Below are 12,039 nucleotides of genomic sequence, written 5' to 3' on the forward strand. Positions count from 1 at the left end.
TGTCTGTTCACTTGAATGAGTGATGATAACGAGCCGGTAGGGCAGCAGTGGCTCAGTGGTAGAGGAAGAGAGGGGAGGAAGAAGAGAGGATTAAGAGAATACTGTACTGAGAATACTGTTCCACAACTGAATAGAAATGTGTTGAAGAAAACAAAATATCTCAATTCCAAATATTAAACTCAAACAATCTTCATCTGAAGACTAGGAACTAGGATTAAACTAAGACAAAGACTTGGACTAATAAACGAAAAATAAAACAAAGAAACAAACAAACCTAACCATGAATAATCCAAAGGAGGAAAGGGAGGATGAAACGACAGGAGAGCCACAACGCAGGAACATCAAAAAATGATCCGACAAGGACAAAGGAGAACACAGGGCTTAAAAGGAAGAGTAAGACAAAACACAGGTGGAAACAATCAGGGAGGAGCAGGTAATCACAGAGGTGGGAAAACAGGAGGAAGTAGAGACACAACAGGAAGAAACAGGGAACACAGGACTACAAATCAAGACAGAACTACAAAGCACACCAGAGAACAAGAGGGAGGAAGTACAGCAGAAAAGACGGGAGGGGAAGAGAAGAAAGAAGATGACAGAAGGGAGAGAGAGGAAAGAATATGCTAAATAATAATAAATAAGAGGAAGGAATATGGTAAATAATCTAAAAATGACAAGCAAAAGCAAAATGAATACAAATCAACGATCAGAACAGAGGCTCATGACAGTGTTTTGTTGCCCTCGTGCTCATCCCAGCTGGTTCCTTTTCACATTCTGTTTTATGTTCTTTTTTTCCGTGTGCTGAATGATCTTCCTGTTTCTCCGATGTATGTTTTATTGCAAGACAGGCAGGGTATTTCATATATGATGTTGCATTTATTGTCCGGTTCGATCTTGTCTTTGGGGTGCACCAGTAGTTGTCTGAGTTTGCGATGTGGTTTACGGGTGTATTAATGTTGTGTTGGCCTTTATGATGTGTTTTTCTACCTCCTGTCTGTCTTGTGGGTCTGTGATCATGGTGGCTCTGTCGAATAGTGTTCTTACGGCAGAGAGTTTGTGTGCGGTGGGGTGTTCAGACGTCCATAACAGGTATTGGTCGGTGTGTGTGGGTTTCCTGTGAATTTTGATTTCGATGCTGCCGTCCTGCAGATGTGTGATGTTTATGTCCAAAAAATTTATCGTACTGTCTTTTTCTTCCTCATGTGTGAATTCGATTTTTCCTGTGCCGTCGTTGTTAAGGTGGTCTGTTAACTCCTGTGTTTGGCCAGTTTTTATTTTTTCCAGGATGTCGTCCTAGTATCTCCTCCACATAGTGAGACCGCATTGTGCAGGTGCCATGCAGATGGCCTTCTCTTCCAGGTCCTCCATAAAGAACCCACTCATGATGGCTGAGAGTGGGTCCCCCATTGCGAAGCCCTCCCTCCCTCTGTATAAATTCCCCCTGAACTGGAAATATGTGGATGTGGATACGAAATGTAGCAGCCGGGTTATGTCGTTAACTGTTAGATTGGTCCGTTTGTGTAGTGTCTTGTCTGTCCCGATGCGGTTCTCTAATATCTGCAGCGTTACATTGTCGAAACATGTAAAGGTAAAAACACAAAACACTGGTCTGATCGAAAGGAATACTCTTATAGGAAACCAGAGACGAGGACCCACCAGGGTCCGGACAGGAAACTAGAGCCGAGGAAGGACCACCGGCGTCGGAACTAGGAACCAGAGGCAAAGAACCACCGGTGTCGGGACCACCGGTGTCGGGACCACCGGCGCTGGGACCACCAGCGTTGGGACTGGAGACCAGAGGCGAAGGACCACCGGCGTAGGGGCCACCAGGGCCAGTGAGGGAGTTTGGGAGTGGAGGACAACTTGGACCAGAACAGGAGCTAGGGGCCGAGGAATCTCCGGTGCTTAGACCGGTCACAAAGGCTGAAGGTTCTCCTGGGTCAGGACTGTGACCCAGGATTGAACAGGAGGCTGAGGCTGAAAGTCCAACGTAATCTGAATAGAGTCAAAGTCAAAGCCACAACTGTTCCACAAAATAAAAACTCCAAGGTCTCATTGGACAGTTCAAATGAGGCAGCACAGGAAGGACCACCCTCGGGTGGCTCGGGAGGAAGTGACGTCGCCAGATGCCCGCCCTCGGCCGGCACAGGGGAAGGCGACATCAGCTGGAGTCCGCCCTCTGATGGAGCGGGGAGGAGCGACGTCGTCTGGAGTCCGCCCTCTGATGGAGCGGGGAGGAGCGACGTCGTCTGGCGTCTGCCCTTTGGTGGAGCGGAGAGAAGCGACGTCGTCTGCCCTATGGCGGAGCGGAGAGAAGCGAAGTTGTCTGGCGTCCGCCCTCTGGCGGAGCAGGGAATGATGATGTCTGGACTCCGCCCTCTGGCGGTGTAGGAAGGAGAGACGTCGTCGGGAACCAGCCCTCGGCTGTTGGGGAGTGACGGCATCGACTGGGGTCCGCCCTTGGGCGGTGTCGGGAGGGGCAACGTCATCGGGAGTTCCCCCTTGGAAGGAGCAGAGGGGGGCGATGTCGTCTGGGGACCCTCCACGGGAGATAAAGGAGGAAGCACCCCCCTGGGACATGCATGGCCATCGGCCAGAGCAGTCATGCCCAGGGGGAGGAGAGCTGGCAGAGGCGATGGCATCGATCCACCAGCAGAGGCTGGGTCAGGTGGGGGGTGTGCAGCTGGAGGGGGAGCCCAGCAGGGTCAGGTGGAGCTGCAGAATCATGGGCTGGAGGAATGGATGTGGGTCTTGCAGGTAAGGTGGCTAGAGCCAAGAGAATAGGCTCCAACTGAGGTCGGAGCCAGGGCTTCTGACGCAGCTCGGCCTGAGCCAGCGTGCGCAGGACCAATCTACGTGCTCTCAGCTCACCCCAGAACTCGTCCATCTGCGGATCCTCAGAATCCTGGACAGCCATTAACTCTTGCCTGCGCTTCTGTAAGTCTTCCAGTGCAAATAAATGGTCTGCTGGGTCCATTTCTGGTCGGATCATTCTGTTATGTGCGGTGTAAAAGGAGGACCCAAATGCAGGTGAAGTTCAGACAACTAAAGGCAAGCTTTATTTAAAAGCCAAGGTAAACTCAATCTTCATCTGAAGACTAGGAACTAAGATTAAACTAAGAAAAAGACTTGGACTAATAAACGAAAAATAAAATAAAGAAACAAACAAACCTAACCATGAATAATCCAAAGGAGGGAAGGGAGGACGAGACGACAGGAGAGCCACAACGCAGGAACAGCAAACAATGATCGACAAGGACAAAGGAGAACACAGGGCTTAAAAGGAAGAGGAAGACAAGACACAGGTGGAAACAATCAGGGAGGAGCAGGTAATCACAGAGGCGGGAAAACAGGAGGAAGTAGAGACACAACAGGAAGAAACAGGGAACACAGAACAGGAGGGAGGAAGGACAGCAGAAAGGACAGGAGGGGAAGAGAGGAAAGAAGATGACAGAAGGGAGAGAGAGGAAAGAAAATGCTAAATAATAATAAATAAGAGGAAGGAACATGGTAAATAATCTAAAAATGACAAGCAAAAGCAAAATGAATACAAAACAACGATCAGAACATAGGCTCATGACACAAACAAAATACTGTGTTAACTTTGATGTGGTGCACCTAAGAATAAAAGTTAGGTGCACCAGTGCAACCAGTGCTAATACTTAGTCTAGAGCCCTGCAGTCAGAATCAGATCATCTACAGCTCTTTAATAGAGGTGTGTTTGAGATGTTTGGCTATCTGTCATAGAGATGACACCCTCATCAGCCCTCTGGCTGATGAGGGTGTGGACTTGGGGCAGGTGCCCACAGTAATCACGCAACACCTTATTGAAACACTGCATCATTTTGATTCGTACTTCCCCTAAATATCCGATGTTATGGAAAAGTATAGGTAGGTGAAGGTCTATTCAGGGCCTTGGAGCACCAAGGCATAACATCACTAGGACCTAGAACAAGGAAGTTTGGGAAACCCTGAGTGGCAGCCTTGTAGCATTATACTCTGCCAAAAAATCTAAAAGACAATGGTTATAGATCTTATTTACAATGATGAGGTAAATTCACATGCCTGCTGATTGAGACAAGGACAAGGTTATTCATTTTATACTTGAAGCAGAAGTCCTTTGCTATTTCTCCCGGTCCCTTTTGTGGCTAAAAGTTGTTAGCCATATCTCAAACAGTTGTCTCTTTTTTCAGGCCTCTCATCCTCAGCCGTTGTTACCAGTCAGCAAGCATCTGCTCCATCCCTGTACCCCCCTTCACGGAGGTGAGACAGGTAAGACACACACACACACTTTTACCTTACATTCATCTATATTGTTAAACTAAAGAATCTAATCTAACAGAGCCCACCTCTGCTTATAACTTTATGCAGCATAGCTATTATTCTAAATTACCCCAGTAAAACTAATCCTGTGTGAACATGGGTTATCCTTGGCAAATATGGCACTTCCCATTCTCTGCTTTTGACTTATACTGTAGCATTAAGACGATTGTGGCTCCATTTGCTGGTTAAATAGCAGTGTGTGGGTTTAAAAATTACAGAGACAGTTTGAATATTAAGGCAACAATGTAATATAGAACCATTGGTCTATACATCTAAAACAGATCCAATGCCTCTTTCCCCCCTTCACAGGCACAGCTGAGTGGCTGATCAACACCCTTTTGAGTGATGTGACTGGATCACATGAAGAAGTATTTCTGTTTATAACATCAGTTCAATGGTGTTTTGCGCATGTTTAATGTCTCCTGCCTGGATGTCCGGCCAGTGCAGCTAAGCCCTCTCCCTGGACTGGACCAAGGGGATTCGTCCCAGATCTGCTGCTTCTTGATCACGTGTAGAGAATAAAGTTAAGAGATGCCCTGAGATGTTAATTGTGCTGATTTAGGGCAGAGTGAGCAGCTGTTCTGGGGAGGCCTTTAGAGTCTTCATGAAGGAGGGGATGGTCGCCTCCCATCTCTTGGAGCCAAGCTTTCAATTTTGTGTCGTTTTATGGCACACACCTCTGACCTCTCTGCGAATCAGTGTCAGCTCTGGACTCAGCTCTGGACTGCATAGGACATTATCATTACACCTCCAGTTGGATGTATCTCAGCTTCACAGAACATAAAACAACACTGGGGACAGAGGAGGACAGACTAATCAGCAGCCTGATGCTAATCATTTGGCTGACCCAAGATCCTCCTCTTCAATGTGTAGCTGTAATGTCCTCTTTGTGTGTGTGTGTATGTACATACTGTACAGAGGAATTATTTTGAGACCCTGTTGGGTGATGTTAGATTTCTTACTCTTTTTGCCTGATAGCCTCTGCCCCTGTTTTTCTACTGTTGTATGTACTGATATTAAACCTGTAGCTGGTGGAATGGTGCTCAAACTCAGTGTCTTCATTTATTTCTTTAGAACATAGATATATTGCTAGACTTATCCATCACCTTTCAAAATAAAAGTTGGGATGAAGTAGAGGCACATTTCAACAATCAAATAATTATAAGAATTAAGAGACAGGGCTGAATTCATGGGCAGATATTGTTAGATTGGTAATGTTATCAAGAAAAGAATCAAATATTTCTCTTAAAGAAACTGCAGTGTTTGCTATTTCGTCCGAACACAAATTATACATTGATTGTCCTTTGTAATCCATTTAAGGTATTTGCAAAGAAAATTTTTACAATTATTTCAATCCCGACTTATTAGGCACGCCTCGTTTTGGGAAAAGTCGCAAACTTAAATGCTGCGGTAGATGCTAATTTTGGGTTTTGTATTTTAGTGTATGTTGGTTGCGAAGCTTATTGCATTATTCCTGCTTGTGAGACACTGTACTCCTGTTTTCAGTAGTATATACCATTATTTGTTTATATTGTATAGTTCAATTTTGTCTGCTTCGTACTGTCCGTGTGGACGTTGACAATAAATGGCCAAATGAGCCAAGGAGGTAGAAGTCGTCTGTTCATTGAATTACACATTGCAGAGACAAGAGTATACACCTGTTACAACGATGCTGTGACCATTACAATGGTGCTGTGACCTGTGCTCGCCATGTGCATTATGGTACGGGGAGGGCCTTAGTGACTCCAACTGTGGCTCCAAGGACTGGTGCTGGCATAATTTTACATCACTGTGTGTCTTCCTTGTAGTTTTGTGTTTCTCTCCCCCTCTCTCTGTATCTTTCTGCAGGTTCAGATCAACATGCTACACTGCATCCAGCCCTCTGACAAACCCAGTGTTTACTGTCAACACCTGCCTATGTCATTTTCTATGTAGTGCTAATATAATTAACTCGAATATAGCACCTAAAAAACAAACGCAATACATAGTTTTTCAGCATTCCAAATATAATGTTTGTCCTGCAATGTATGATGTCTATTGCATGTACGTCTTACTCACTCTTATTGATATTATTGGTACTCACCACGAAACTGATAAAAATATTTTGCTAAGATGTTAGCCTCCTCTATAGCAGTGTGCCTTGTTTATCCTTTAATCTCCCTGATCCTTCTGTTTTCTGTGTTTAGTCAAGAAATTAGGCTTGAGATTATTTTTCTTTGGTAGCTTTGTTTCTACCTAAATCCCTAAAATATACTGCTGTGTCCATCTTTGAAACTGCATGGGTAAGCACCATTCAATTTCCTTTTCGGTTTTAAACACCTTCATTGTTCACAGCCTTACAACAATTAAAGCTCTGAGCTGTGCTTTCTCATCAACACTGGCCTGAGTAGGAACGCCTACCTTTGATCTTTGCTGTTATTTTTGCTACACAAAATAAATAATTTTTGTTAATATGACTTTGGTTTAATTCAGTTGAATGTTGTGGGTAGTTTGAATTTATATGAAAAATGAAAATCTTATATTTACAAAAAAAAAGACAGGCCGGATCATGTTCCTGTGTGAAGTTAAAACTAGAAATGTTTCCTTGATGTATATAAACTACTTGGCAAAGTTTACTTATTCTTTATGTGAAAATCTCATAAGATTATAATTGGAATCTACAGCATTATCATCAGTCAGTGATCATTCTAAGAATGCTGAGCACAAGTCTGGCCTGATTATTAGACCAAAGACAAAGCCTGATCAGCACTTACAAAACCAGGGGGAAAGTGGCTTCTGAACAAGTTCACTAGAACAAAGTGAATAGTGAAAAAAGGTTCTAGAGCTGCAGAGTAATATCTGAACTCATTTATTACAATAAAGAAAAAATGCATTGTTAAAACTGTGTGATGCCTGAGGTTTTTCTCCCAACTGCTACCAATTCCTCTGCGCTCCCCTGTTCTATTTCTGATCTTTACTGTATTCCCTTTTTAGTTATCTTTAATTTCTGTTTTCTTCCTGTGCTGTGTTTTCTTCATCTTGCACTGTACTGTCCTTTGTGTCTACAATATCAACCTGGTTGGATAAAAGCCTGCAACTTTCAGGGTTGGTTCCCACCAAAAACTCTGTGCCCTGATCTTGCACTCCCAACTTCCTGTCCCTCTTTGTTCCACCACGCAAATGGGAGTTTGACAACAAGTGGTAGTCAGAGTGTACACTGGCCACAGTGTGGCGCCGCACACTACCAACCTTCTCCAGGTATCCCTCACCCTCCTGCTCAACTACTGGAGACAGAGAAGATGAGTCAGAGATCCCATGGTGCTGAGTGATGGTGATTTCTGGCTGGGACTGGTCAGCTAGCAACACAGAGGACTGCAGATGACAGGGGCCTAGTTATGGGGAGACAGGGCAAGGAGTGGGATGTAAGTAATTGGAAACAATTGCTTTATTTCAGTTTGTGCATTCCACTTCCACACTAAAAAACTAAACCTCACAACTATGAAGTTTCAAGGTTTGGTTTTTATGCTCTGGATTAAAAGAAGCTGCATGTCTCTTATAATGTTGGAGATACATCACAACAGTCCTGGGGTCCATTTATCAACAGTGTGTAGAAATGTGAGTAGATTCTGTCTTCCAAACGGCACTGAAAAGGCTCACCTTCATCTTTAGTAATACCAGCCTATACGAGAACCCCACCACTATCTTGCTTATGTCTCTTGTTCATTGGTGGTCAGATTTCAGCCTTCTTTACCTTGGCCATATCTCTAAGCACTGAACACCTTGTACTCGTGTGCTCTCAAGGTAAGGTTGCAGTTGTGGAATATGACAGCCTCGGAGGATAATGGGATCCTGGTAGCTTCATGTTTGATTCTACTCAAATCTTTGGCAGTAATTTCTGTCTATTTTTCTTAACATGGTTCTTGTGACCCTGTTGACTACTTGCAGCAAAATGTTTAATGGTTGATTAATTATCAGTTACTCTATGTGTTCTATGTGTTGCAGTTGTTTAAGAATCCCTGGGTTCTAAGCATCTTGCTATGCACTCTCTATCTCATGATGACAGAGAGTGGTTGTGAGGATAGTAGTGCACTAATTTTTAGTTGGCAACAGTTTGACAATACTGACCTAACAGGAACTGGTTTCTGTCGTGCAGGATGTTGCAGAGATATGGAGACACAGCAATTTCCACCAGACACTCCAACTGGTAATATTTAAAAGTGGGACCCCTGGGCTCATGGACACCCTGCCAGAGAGATACTCTGTGAGTCAAAACATTTTAAATTGTCTCATTTTGAAAAAAAGCTTTTTTAATGTTACATTTTATTTATAAGTGAAATCTCACCCCAAAACACAAAATAAATAAATAGAATATATAAACAACATACATATACATACATATACATCATAAAAACAACAAGGAAACTGGAAGGAAAGAATGGTGAAAAAGAATGATAAAATGACACTAAGTGAGCTAAAGTTAATGTAAGCAGAATGTCAATTTTACAGATGTGTGGTGGCAGGGTGTACCAGAGGCAGGGACCATAGTGGCTGTAGGCTCTCAGTTCCAAAATGGCTGCTGTAAAAATCTGCTCTGACTTTTGTTGCAAATAAAGTTATATAATAAAGTGGCTGTATAGGTTATATCCAGTCACAGAGTGCTGGTAGAATACAGACAGTGTTGTTTTACGTCAAATGTTGTGCAGACGATGTCAAACTTCATAAAGCTTTCCAAAGTTTTCCCAGCCAGAAAGCCTTGATAACACATAAGGTCCAAACGCTCCTTGAAAAATTCAATGCCACTGCCTTCAAGTCTGGTGAAAAATTACAGAAGTGAGTTCTTAAATTAAATTTGAAACCTTTATTAGTCCCACAATGGGGAAATTGCTTAAGGCAGCGCAAAGAGCGCCATACACCAGTGAGTACACTGGAGGCTATGCAGGTAAAGTGTCTAGGGTCTGTGACTAGGGAGGAGTTGGGATCAAACCACCAACCTTCCGGTTACTGGACAACCCTGCTATACCACTGAGCCACTGCTGCCCACGAATGTAATGTGCGGAATCTTAAATGTGTGTGTTCACCTGAAGCACCAGTAGCATTTGTGTCACAGATGGTGGGATGGAGGCCGCAGTTCCCAGAGTTTTCTCCAGGTGGAGCTTCAACATGACCAGATCCCTAAAGGCTAGCAGAGCCAACTGCCTCACTGACCCTGACCCCTGACCCTGAAAAGCACACACACAGATCACTTGTAGGCTGGATGTTCCTAAAGACAAAAGAATATATGGCTTTACTATTTTAAAAATGTATGACTAAGGTAATGTGTGTTTTACCTGGACTGGGTAGAAGATAGCCTGAAGGGTGGGTAGGATTTTTGTGAAGAACAGGTCCCACATGTCGGCAAGGATGACAAGCAGGTTTTCATCTGTGGAGATGCAACACGTGGTCACAATGAAAACACATGAACACTACAACTACATGCCCATCATCCTTCTAATAAAACTAGGAGGACACTTCTCTTATTAGTAGTTTATTGCATTAGGCCAATTCAAGTGCATTGTTCCACTGTTGTTATTGCTTGGCTGTTTATTATTAGCATGGTTGAGAATGATTTCAGTAGATTTAAACCTTAATTGACTGGAAAGTCTCATACTCGCTCTCATTGACTGCCAAGTGTGAGCTCAGCTCCCAAGAAGGACCCTAGTTCTGTAACTCATGATACCTTCTCTTGTGTTTGGAGTTAGGTGACATACAATACTTTATTCTTTGCATCTGAATCTCTCTAAATGACAATTTGAAAAAATGTAATGTCTTGTCAAAGGTCATTACTGGTGGGAGGGCTGGTGTGCTGTTAATCATGAGTTCAAATCCTACATGAATCTTCATCAACAAATAAGCTAATAACTCCACTCCTAGATGAAGTAAAGACCTGGATATTTTCACTGCAGACTGTTTGGAAAACAACGGGTTGACCTACTGTGCATTTACGCCACGAAAAGCACAAGTACTTTTAACACTGAATCTCCTTGCTTCTTCTTGATTTATTTGAATTCTAACTTTTTCAGTGGTATCTGAACCTCTTCCAAACAGCCAATCAGCATCAGGGCACACCTGTAAACCACACATAGACACAGATGTGTGCTCAATGGCGCCCCCTTGAATTTTTAAAATACCCCTCTCCATAGGGGTTTTTTTGGAGTAGGAAGATAAAAATCGGCACACACACAGAGCACGTACAGACGCACATAAAAGTCTCTTGCACCATTGATCTAGACCACACAGGAAGTCAGCCATTTTGATTTTGCCGGTCAAATTTCAGCGATTTCCACCTTTGGTGTGCGGACAAACTCCTCCTAGGGATTTCGACCGATTAACTTCATATTCGGTCGCTGTCACCTAGAAACCATGCTGATCAAAAGCTATCAAAAGCTTTTCTCTAAGTTAAAGGGCGTGGCCACTGTGATGTCACTTCGCCATTCATACACGAACAGCTCTCTCTCCTACATACTTGCTCCAAACAGCTTCAAACTTTCTGCATGTGGTCAGAGCCCCGTCCTGAACGTCTCTATGTCATCATGATCTGTCTCCTTGAGGGGGAGACAGGAAGTGCCATGTTCTACACTGACATGCGCTTCTCTCACACTGTTTAATTCATCCCCGACATTACACAGCCAAATGAGGATCCAGACTTGAACTCCCACAGAGACACCTGTGTAGTTTCCTGTATCAGGCTGCCCGTGGCGGTGGCGACTGTCGCACCTTCGCCATCAAACATCAACTGCTTATAACTTCGCCGTACATCGTCCTAACACCCTCAAATTTTTTTCATGCAATAACGGTCTGTCCCCGGACACGTCTGCATGCTTATGAGTCACCTGCACAGCGCCACCTACAGGAAACCGGAAGTAACTGCTGTTTGACAGTTTTTATGTATGAATCCAATGTTTTTGGATGTTTGATACACAGACTCCACTATTCTCATGGGGTCTGGCTCCACCCAGTGGACACATAGGGTACTGCAGCTGGTATAACTCCACCAAGGATGCTCCTAAAATCCTCAGATTTTTTACATGTGATACATACCCAACCGCTTTTTTCCCACCGCTGGCAAAATCGCCGCAGCTCGTGGGGGGAGCGGGGCAGGGAAGGGATGGTGTGACGGGAGGGGGCGATCGCGCGGAGTGCGAGGGCCCGATCATCGCTGCTTGCAGCTTTAATTACGGCCCGAGCACCGAATGGTGCAAGAGCCCTATTGAAATGCAAGCGTTTATTAGGGCCCGAGCACCGAATGGTCACATGGTTCTGAAGACATGGCTGAGCAAAAGTTATCAAAAACGCAGCTCGATGTTACACCGTGTGGGCGGGGCATCGCCACAAAGGTGACCCTTCGCCACCATAGAAAAAGCTTCTGTGTTTCTAGATTTGTTCATCCTACCTGCCTCTTACTCTATCATGACATCAGCCCCTGTACACCTTTTCATATCACCTCATTGGCATATGTGGGCGTGGCCACATGGCTCCGTAGCGCCCCCTGGAATGAGATCTGCTTCCCCGTTTGACCTACACACTCGAAAATTGGTACACATATGTATCACCTCTAGACAAGAAAAAAAGTCTCTTGGAGGTATCCTCTAAAACGTACAGGAAATCCGCCATTTTGAAAAAACTGCACCATTTTGCAGTTTTCACTCTCCGCACTTTTACGAACTCCTCGTAGAGGACTTCTCCGATCCACCTGAAACTTGG

At 44.2% G+C, this 12,039-nt stretch overlaps 2 protein-coding genes across 10 annotated transcripts in view; one reads left to right on the forward strand and one right to left on the reverse strand.

Moving 5' to 3' along the window:
* LOC114452708 (zinc finger protein 609-like) overlaps positions 1-5,916 on the forward strand; it is a 46,730-nt gene extending 40,814 nt beyond the window's left edge. For all 7 annotated transcript variants that reach the window (XM_028432208.1, XM_028432209.1, XM_028432212.1 and 4 more), the window contains 2 exons: positions 4,191-4,269; positions 4,630-5,916. In XM_028432208.1, the coding sequence (XP_028288009.1) occupies positions 4,191-4,264 (74 nt within the window). In that variant the 3' untranslated portion in view covers positions 4,265-4,269; positions 4,630-5,916. The remainder of the gene's footprint in view (positions 1-4,190; positions 4,270-4,629) is intronic.
* A 1,172-nt stretch (positions 5,917-7,088) lies between these two features.
* Positions 7,089-12,039, reverse strand: part of LOC114452064 (proline-rich protein 5-like) — a 35,423-nt gene continuing 30,472 nt past the window's right edge. For all 3 annotated transcript variants that reach the window (XM_028431155.1, XM_028431154.1, XM_028431157.1), the window contains 4 exons: positions 9,627-9,718; positions 9,378-9,518; positions 8,425-8,542; positions 7,089-7,688 (listed from right to left, as the gene is read on the reverse strand). In XM_028431155.1, the coding sequence (XP_028286956.1) occupies positions 7,300-7,688; positions 8,425-8,542; positions 9,378-9,518; positions 9,627-9,718 (740 nt within the window). In that variant the 3' untranslated portion in view covers positions 7,089-7,299. The remainder of the gene's footprint in view (positions 7,689-8,424; positions 8,543-9,377; positions 9,519-9,626; positions 9,719-12,039) is intronic.

The sequence above is a fragment of the Parambassis ranga genome, chromosome 19, assembly GCF_900634625.1.
Source record: "Parambassis ranga chromosome 19, fParRan2.1, whole genome shotgun sequence".
In the NCBI taxonomy this organism is placed as follows: Eukaryota; Metazoa; Chordata; class Actinopteri; family Ambassidae; genus Parambassis; species Parambassis ranga.